Here is a 9,968-nt window from a genome sequence, read left to right on the forward strand (position 1 = left end):
CAAATAGAATATGTGCTGCTGGCCTGTTTGACATGCTACAAATTAAAAATAATTTAGAGCTGAAAGCGTAGCAGATTATCTAGAAAAATAAATTGCAAATTGCACTTTTTCTTGGAAAAACTTCTGCATTCAGCATCAAAAACTCACCTTAGTGTTTGGACAAAAATATGCCTGATATCTCATTTGTAAACGTTATGTATTACCTGAACATAGGTAAAGTTCCTAGAGGGTAGTAAATTTTAAAGAAATATTTTTCTGAAATTATGTTTCTTCTACAACTTTTGACAGCATGATGCCCTTGCAAAGACAATCTTCAGTCCGAGCACTGACTTGAAATACAGCCAGTAATGTTGGTGCCATCTATAAAGCAACCATAAAGAAAATGGAGCTATCATGTGTTCCATCATCAACAAAGGTACGCTACAAGGAATGTGGCTAGAGTTTGGTGATGGGTAGCATAGCAAAAGGAATCTTTTTTGGTGGGGGTGTGTAAAGAGAAAAGATTTCAGTCACACTTCATGTATATTCATGTGTGCATTTGTATGTGTGCACGAAGCATATAAAGAACTGAAAAAAATCTGGACAGCAGGGGGGGGGGGGCAAGCAGATCTTTCTGCTTTCTTAGTGATGACTCCAAGATGAGCTATTAAGCTGTTTAAAAAGTATACAATATGCAATAACACTGCATTACCCCAACAACAAAAGTAAGTCAAGACAGTAGGCTAGCCTACCAGTTCTTAAAGTTTTTCATTTCTGTGTAGTCATATGACAGGGTTTGGGTCTCAAGAAGCAAAGTGCTCTCCTGAAAACCAGAAAAAAGGAAGCATTTGTATCAAGACTGCGTTCATCAGTGTATTGTGGGAATGGTACTTGCATCCTGTCAGACTTGTGTACTGTATATGACAAAACATTTTTTATTAAGTGTGTAAAACACACCTTCTGAATTTGCAGAAGTTCATAGGAGAGTAACATTTGAAACGGTAAATCTCTAAGGCTGGATGGCTCATCTGAAGGCACCACACTGACCACATTCATTGTTATGTATTCCTGTTGGCAATATAACGCAGATGATAACTTCATTTCCTTGTAGATAGCACAAAGTTTGCCATCTGCATCCCAGGTCAGTCGGCTTGAATTGAGGATTGCCTTTGCAAATGAGTCATGCTGCTTGAGTTGCATAGGTCAAAAGCTCTAAGAAATACTTAATTTCAAAAATATTTCTGAAGCTAAAAAAGAATACTCTCTAGCAACTGCACCTATGTTTAGCTCATACATAACACTTTGAAATGAGATATTGTGCATATTTTTAGTCTGACACGAAGGAAAGTTTTTTTTGAAGCTGAATACAGTTTTCGAAAAAGTGAAATTCGCATTTTTTTTCAGACAATCTGCTACACCCTGAGCACCTAAATTACTTTAATTTGTAGCATGTCAAACAGGGTGCCTGCACATATTATATTTGTGCTCATTGAGCTTGCCATGATCCTGGAAAAAATATGGGATTCGAAAAATTCTTGCATTTTGCTGGTGTGAAAAAGCCCTAGAAGAATTAATATACATAAATAAGTCGTTATTTTAATCACTTCCTTACCTTGTCGTAAATATCATTTTATCGATTGCATTCTTGAAAAATCTCTTGAAAAAAAAAATGCTTTTTTTGACGCCCTTTAGTTCAGTGGGTGCAGAACTGCAGGCTTATGAATATGCGGGACAAGCTTCAAATTCCACTTGTTTTGAAGAGAAACACGTGGAACTTTTTTCAGTCATATTCGTGGTGGCTGGAAAAACGCTGAATGGTTTGAAATGGCTTGACCCAAGTGCAAGCATGCTAGCTGATGCCAGTAACGATTTATTAGTGTGAAGCGTAAGTCATGGTGTTATAATGCTTCATTTCTTTAATTTGTTGTGTATCTGTGCTCGTTTTCCCCATTGTCATTTTAAATAGACTATGCTAGAAAAGTCGAAGCTTAGGCAATTTTAATGTATTCATTAGAAAGCTTTACCAGAGCATACATCAGGAAATTAAACAGAAAAAACTGTGCGCTTTGCATATGCTTGTCCTGCTCCGTTTGCTAATGTTGTATGTTCTGTTAGTACTTTTAATGCATTACCCAGTGCTGTGAAATGTGCGTATTTTCATATGCTCATGGATGCCTTCTTTGAGCTTGACCAATATGGTTGCCAATAGTACTGATGCAACAAATTGATTTTAGTACACACTTCAACATCTCTGGTACTGTTGTGATTTGAAGCTGATTTGGGATAGTTTGGTGAAAATGGTTTTGTTATAACAATAAAGCTGATACAATAGTGAGTTCAGGTTTTTTTTTATTTTGCTAGAGAAGAATGTATGGACGAATTTGAGGATTGCCCATTTTATCTATATGTTAGATGTGTGCTATGGCAAAAATGTCCATAAATCTCTAAGGGAACTTTAGTCACTGGTGTAGCATTTAATTCAAACAAGTGCCAAAAGTTCATCTCTTCACACATTATAATTAGGTTCTACATGTATATTATCGGGCCTGGTCATTTACAGCACCAAAGCTGCAGAAATGCACTTTTTACTAAATTAAGTGGTCTTCCCATAGAAGTTTTGCAGATTCCTAGTCGGATACTATAATATGATTGGCAAAGTGTGTTTAAATGTCTGTATTTTGTTTGATTTCATCTTTTCAATCGTATGGTACCAATGATAACTTTGTGTTTGTTGTGTTTGTACTTTAGGTGCTTTATGTGATGGTATTTGGTGTGCTTGTGCCTACAAGTCCTGTGGCCAATAATTATGCTCACTCCTGGAAAATAAAGACAAGAGCTGTACTTTATGTAAAATGGTAACATACATAATAAATATTCTGTCAGTCTTCAGCCTGTGTATTCTCGTAATGTATAAACAAGAACTCTGAAAAGTTCAGTCTTTTGCTTTGATGTTTAGGCTGTAAATAAGCTTTTGTTCGCATCTAATTATTTACTTTTATGATGCAGCCTTGCAAGAGTACTCGCTCAGAGGGAGTTATCCGGCTGCAGGGGTTGCTCCCATTCAATAGCAGAAGTGCTCCCAAGAAAGGTGAGCTAAAATACCCTACATTCCACCTGTATCCTTCACATTTTAATTTAAAAAAGACAAAAACAGAGTGGTCACGTGACTAAAATACTCCCGGTCTGCCTTTTGAAACTTTTTTTCGGCATAACGCTCTAATTATGCCGAAAATACTCCCAAGTTAGAGTCTTTAAATTCCGGGTTTCTTTTCATTGAACCACAAGTAGAGTGAAGTATTTGCCCAATCTATGCCATACGTATGTCCTGCTTTGGGCGTTTTTTTTTTACTGCCAATTCAAGGACATAAAAAGATATATAGAAGGGAGTGATCTAGAGGACAAGCCAAAATTCTCACCGGAGGGTTTTTCATATTACAGTGAATGTTCTTCAGTTTCTTCTTTTTCTCGAAATCAATTTGGAGGTTTGTTTCACCGAATTTATTGAGGTTAGATGTAGTTAGGATTAAGTGCAGGAACTCTTATCACTGTCAGATTTCGTCATTGCACTACATCGGAGGTGCTGTTCTTAAGAACCACTTCAGATAGCCACTTCGTAAATCAGTTTTCATTTAATTACCCCTGAACGTGAACCTGTACATACGCATGACTCGTGAAACCAGTCCTTGTCTCAGTAAAGTGAATGATGTTTAATTAGTGCATGAGCTTAAGCTGAGTTCGCCATCGAGAAAGTTCACTTTGTTCGTGGTGTTTGCTTTACAAACATTGATATCTGCAATCGTCACAACTGAAGTAAACATTACTCTTTGTGATGCAGCAGTAGATCGATCTTACGAATATTTCACGCAAACTAAGTCCTGTGACCAACCACATAATCCCTGTAGACTGTTAAAAGAAGTCTCTGCATAAGATACGAGTAAACAGACGTCTTTGCATTTATGAAATGTGTCTGCTGCCGTGTTATTTTGTGTAAATTTCTAAATATTTTTAGTGATTGTTTATTGCCGACAAATTTATGTTAAGCCATCTGTTTGAAAATGCACAATTCTGCCAGACCACTCAGGTTTTTTGCAAAGACAAACGTGACTTTCACTGTAAACTGCAATGCAGTTAGTGTATTGAAAGCATCCGAATATCATTGCAAATACTTTGGCGGACATATTTTGACCCCGACCTTTTTGCCTAGCTGTATTGAACTTAGAACCACTTGGCATATTTTTACAGTACCAAGTTCTTGAAGTACGCAGTGAAAACAACAAACCTCTTGCTGTCCTGTATCACCATTTTTACAGCGAGTTTCTCGTTATGACGGCAGTTTGCCTATCCTAAGCCTTTTGTCAAAACTTTCCATGCAATAAATTACTCTTGCTAGTTACAAAACCATCCAACTGGTACCTTGAAGGATTTACACTGTGACATTCGGAAATAATCACCATCATATCGCTAAAAAGCGGCACGCAACTTACGCAGAAAAGGGTGAAAAGCAGCATCTGAGCTGGCGAGTACTTGCCATGGCGTACATTACCGCTCAAGCAGTGACGTGTGCGTTTGTTCTCGGGGCTAACTTAAATATACCCAGGTTATATTAGTTGACTTATGTGTTATTTCAAAGCAGGCATGCTGTAACAAAAGTTCATTCCACAAGTATAAATGTTTTCTTCACATACGTATAGTCTCTCACATGGCTATGGCCATGTTGGGCACACACGTAAAGTCAGAAGACAACGTTGAAAGATAAGACATCACATGAATAAAGATAGCGACGGCATGTACTTATTTGTCATTTATGCATTGAGCAAATGAAACAACACCAAAACACGGCACTGTGAGCCTGCAGTATGACGGCAGTGAGGTTAATGGTACAACACACTTGTTCCAAGGAGCGTCGGTTGTGCCAGTTCCTGCTCTTTAACTCGTAAGATTTAACATTTACATTGCGTTTGGTAGGAGTCGGCTTTCTCTGCCTTCAGTCTTTATAAGATGCGATCAAAAAACAGTGCTCAGAAGTAATCTTGGTATCTAGAACCCACATTACCATTCTGCTGTTATGGTGGTTTCTTGACTGACGCTGTTGGCCACAGAAGAAGTTTTTGAAGATCTTTCGCATTGGTGAACAGCCTAAGCACCCACTTTGTTTTGTTATCATCAAGGTAGCATACGCTCTCCCACAGTAATACGTTCATAGATGCCATATATATTCACATACTTGCTAGAATCCTTCGAGAAAGATGGTTTAAGTTCGTCTACTTCTCGATTTTCGTTACCTCTCCAGTGCCGCTTGCAACTGCAGCCAGAACAGGTTCTTGAGTGCCTCGCTTGATCCAGCCGGTGGGATCTCGACGTATGTTCGCGTCTTTGTGAGGTACTGGAGCAAGGGGCTCATGTCAGCCTCGCCCACATCTTTCTTCTTGACCAACACCAACCCCTTTTGCCGGTCGCTTTCGAAAAGGCGATGCTGCGCAAGGCTTAGCTCGAACATACACCAACGGCTACGGCAGAACTCTCGACTTATTACGAACAGAGAAGTACGACTCTGCGTGATGGCTCGGAAGATATTCTCGGTGATTTCTATTCCGGGAATGAAATCTCGCTCGGCGACACACAGTCGGAACCTCATAGGGGGTGACTCGAGTCTCTGTAGTACTACGTCACGAACCCAGTCGGCGTCCGAGACGTGGTATGACAGAAAACCGTCCCATAAGAAGCTGCCGACATTTCTTTGCCTTCTGTACCCTTTAATGGTTACCTTTAGGTAAAGAAGGCCGTACATTATGTACCAGCGCTTTCGATAAGCGATATTAATGAGTAGGGTAGCGATCATGAATGACAACAAACCAGGAACGGCGTACAAGCGATAGTAATCGGGAGGACCACAGTCATCTTCCCTCCAAGGCACATTACTGACATTCTGGCCATATAGCTGAAGAGGTGTCGCACATGAAAAGCAGTTACTGCACTTCGGCTTGTGCTTCTGCAGAAGTGTCTGTATGTTGTTTAGATCGCAGGCGAAACAGTCCCACCGATTCCAGCTAAAGTCCACGTTGTCAACGTGTCGTATGTCACGTAGCATTTGAGAATCCAATAGTGTGAAGTCGTTGCGAGCAAAACTGAGATGCCTTAGGCGTAGCATTCGTGAAAAAAGGGGTGGCTCCCAGACTTTTACATGGTTACCCTCAATGTTCAACTCCTCAATCATTGTTTTACTCCTCAAATAGAGATCTAATTTCCCAAGTAAATTGTGAGCGAGTGACAGAGTTCGTAAGGACGCCAAGGTCGAAAGAATGTGGGATCCTTGAAAAGTAGAGATGCCATTGTTGCTTAGGTCCAAGTTCACAAGGCTTCGAAGCCCTTTTATATTGTTGTTGGACAGGGACGTGATATTGTTTCCAGACATAGACAGGTTCTTCAGAAGCGCCAAGCATATGAATGGTGACCCAGAAATATCTTGTAAATGGCAGCTGTCCAGTGCGAGCTGCTCAAGCATCGGAAACGAGCAAAATGCGCGATTGGGGAGTCTGGTCAGCTTGCTGCCGCTCAGTATCAACCGTGTTACAGTGCTGTTGCGCGAACAATTTGCAGGACAATAATCAAAATCAACACCATCAGGCGCATTGGTGTGACTCATATCTATTATGTTTAGGTGTCGTAGCTCGAATATGGCTTCAGGAATGCCAGAAAGCCTTGTGTCTACAAAAGATATACTAGTAATGTTCGGAGCACGCACAAATGCATGTGGTGCTATTTCTTGAATGGGGCTCTGAATAAACGAAATGGACTCCGTCTCCTCAATACAACTGATGAGGAAAGCGAGAATGGGTTCAACTTTGCCTTTGTGCCACAATATCTTTTTCACGGGTGCGAAACATAGAAGTAGAAGTAGGTCAAGGGGGTAGTCATAGTTTGGTGCTTCAGAAAATGTGATGTTCAGTGTATCTGTTAAGCTGAGATCGATGTTCCACTGTTGATAGAATTCAAAAGGAGATGTAGCATTGTAGCTAGTGTGTCGAAAACCGTAGACGCCAAACAGGCAACTGTCGTGATGGCGTAGTTCGTTGCAAACAGCGGCAGCTACGTGCGGAGGTTTGGAAAATGTGGTGTGGAAAGTCATTAGTTGAATGTAATCAAATATGAGAGTTGCTGCTAATGGGCCAAAGAACAGTCCATCGGCATCAAATTCCCTATAGTTGTGGCGATTACCTTCGAAGTTGTCCAACTTTTCAACCCAAATCTTCGTTAGGGAGAGGCACACGGGTTGATTATTAAGAGTCATATTCTCGACAGGCTCTTCAGATTTGAGCTCAAGTTTCAGCAGCAGCACGTTTTTGTTGAAAACATGATCATCGCGAATGCCATTTGTATAATGTTTCCAGAGAAGTATGTTGCACAGTGCATTAAGAAAGCCTTTGTTTACTGTGACACTGCACCGCTGTTCTTTCAGGAATGGTAACTCTTCTCTCCGAATACACTGTCCTGGTGGTTCCATGCTCAAAGCGGTTGTAGAGATGAAGAATAAAGCTGCAGCAGTTCTTAGCGCCATCCAACTCTGAAATATAAATGTACATGCATGCTTAGGCAATGCATCAATGTATATATTTCTGGGTTATATATATTTGTCGGTGTATATGTACTTATGGGTTATAACACAATGAAGATGTTGTCAACCATAATATGACTGTTTCCAAACATCGGGATGGGTGCTCACTTCGTCAGGAAATGAAACAGAGGATGAGGTTAATGATGAAGTGAGGACCCCTCCAAAGACTGTTCTGATATAAATATTTATAATATTGCTGAAAATGCCTCCGTTTTGCTGTAACCTACTGATGAACAAAGACAATTGCCCCATGGAACTATTTCTAAATGAAGCAGGGAGCTCAAACAGATGCAAGATTTTCAGGACATCAGAAACACCTCGAAAAGTGTTTGTGCTGTTCAGCACACTTTCCACTCAAGTTTGCTAAGCTGTCTTGAACAAATGACAGTTCTCTTCACTAGGTCCGAATGGAGTAGTGTATGATATGATAAAGCACTTGCACTGAGACACTGAATTCCCGCTATTTGCACTTTTCAATAACATACGGGCTCCTGCATGTTTTCCAGATGCATGAGAAGAAGCGATCGTCATTGAAATCCTGAAACAAGGCAAAAACTAATCTTCCCTGACAAGTTACTGCCCCATAGCTCTCACCAGGTGTCTGTATAATATTTGAGAGAATGGTAACTAACGGTGTCTTAAACTTTCTACAAGCGAACGATATACCTTGCTCTATTCTAGTGTGGTTTTAAAGAAGGGTTGTCAACGAGCAATCACTTGGTTCGAATCCAGGCCATTTTAGGTGATGCATTTCTACGTAAGCAGCACTTCTTGTCAGTGTCTTTAGCTATAGAAGAAACTTAAAATGCCAGTCGGCACTGTGTAATACTTACAGAACTGACAGCAATACATAAAAATTAATAATAACATGTTAAATGTTATTCGAGCGATTTGTACAATCATACTACAAAGACAAAAACACCTTTGTACAAACATGAAAACCGGATTCTAAACATTGTGCGTTCACTTTAGTGTGCAGCACACACATTTAACCAGTATGCTAATATAAGTTTGATGCCAGGTCATAGAGACATTAAGGGCAGCTTTCTTGCTGAGGAAGCCACTCGAGGTGCAGTAATGAGTGCACAAGGCCGTGCATTGCATGTTTCCGTCATGGATTCAAGGCAAACAATTCATAGAAATATCAGAAATCAGTGGCAGCTCCTTTGAGATGCTGAAATACGCAAGAAGTTATACATAGAAAAACCGCAGTTGGGGCCAGGGCTTGGCAAAAATGCTGTGAAACTGTATCGCGATACTGCACAAGATACTCAGTCAAAAAGTAGTGGAAATACGGGTACACGATACTGCCGCTAGAATCGTGTCCGATACCGACCTTGCTAACTGAATTTTAGAATATTTCGATCCATACGCAAACTTGTGGGTATTGACCCTCAGAATCTAGTAGCGAACGCCTACACGCAAAAGCGACAGCTTGAAAATGTCTGAAATGTGCCCAATTTCATATTATTAAAATGGCTGTTGGTATCTCAAAACTTTTGTCCCAAAGTAAGGTACACTTTACTTCATAATAGCTTGTTAGGATTTGTTTCAGCTGCCTAAAAGGTCAGCACTTCAGACACTTCGCTGACAGCAGTGCTTGCTTGTCAGCTCTGTAATTGCTGGGAGTCGTTGCTGAGGTTGCTGACTAAGATAAGATGGTGATCCGCTAGCTAGCAGATAATCATATTATTATAAAGCTTTAATAAGAAGCTTTCGCATGATGGCGCGAATACCGGTGTGCAATTTAATCTTGTCCATAAAAAATTGTTTTGCAATACCGACTCAGTGTTGTACAGCAGTAATAACGCTGGCCGGAATTTTCGTGACACATTGTGTATATAGGCCTACGCTCAGCGCATAAAGTGCTATTTTTTTCTTATCACCGATATTTATTCTTCTTAATAGCTATATATACTCACTGACGTGCAATAAAGTTTTTTGAGCGAGAGAACGCGTGCACCCCACAAGCGCCTTACACCTATATTGCGTTGTCATGTGACGGCGACTATGAAGAAAGCGGCAGTCACACTGGTAGAAACAAAACTTAATAATGAGCTAGTCTGTGCCTAGATAAATAAATAAACAGTTTGCAAATTAACAAGAATACACGTATTTCGTGTAGTCTGAATAATGATGGTGGTGTTTTTACGTCATAAAAGTACGATATGATTGTGAAGAAAGCAGTGGAGGGCTTCAGAAATTTTGACCATGTGGTGTTCTTTAACGTTCTGTGTGGTGTGTGGACACTCAGTATTGAAAAACATGGACTGATTGTGTAAGCGTTGTGATATCCTTGTGTTTGCTACAAAATATGCGATGTCGACTTCTGTGCTAGAGAAGAGGACTAGCCGGCGCCACCCATTGGCACCAAGCT

At 40.3% G+C, this 9,968-nt stretch overlaps 1 protein-coding gene and 1 long non-coding RNA gene across 2 annotated transcripts in view; both read right to left on the reverse strand.

The window, feature by feature from the left end:
- Window positions 1–5,257: 5,257 nt before the first annotated feature.
- Window positions 5,258–5,614, reverse strand: LOC119181570 (toll-like receptor 2). The gene has a single exon (XM_037432823.2). It carries the CDS (start codon window positions 5,612–5,614, stop codon window positions 5,258–5,260), a length of 357 nt encoding a protein of 118 aa, XP_037288720.1.
- A 1,774-nt stretch (window positions 5,615–7,388) lies between these two features.
- Window positions 7,389–9,968, reverse strand: part of LOC142774828 (uncharacterized) — a 41,775-nt gene continuing 39,195 nt past the window's right edge. The window contains exon 2 of the long non-coding RNA XR_012886575.1: window positions 7,389–7,540. This is a non-coding gene — a long non-coding RNA (uncharacterized LOC142774828). The remainder of the gene's footprint in view (window positions 7,541–9,968) is intronic.

The sequence above is a fragment of the Rhipicephalus microplus genome, chromosome 10, assembly GCF_043290135.1.
Source record: "Rhipicephalus microplus isolate Deutch F79 chromosome 10, USDA_Rmic, whole genome shotgun sequence".
NCBI classification, from domain to species: domain Eukaryota; kingdom Metazoa; phylum Arthropoda; class Arachnida; order Ixodida; family Ixodidae; genus Rhipicephalus; species Rhipicephalus microplus.

Bases quoted from the DNA above. Each gene is read 5' to 3' on its own strand.
- LOC119181570 (XM_037432823.2), bottom strand. From the start codon at position 5,614: ATGAGGTTCCGACTGTGTGTCGCCGAGCGAGATTTCATTCCCGGAATA.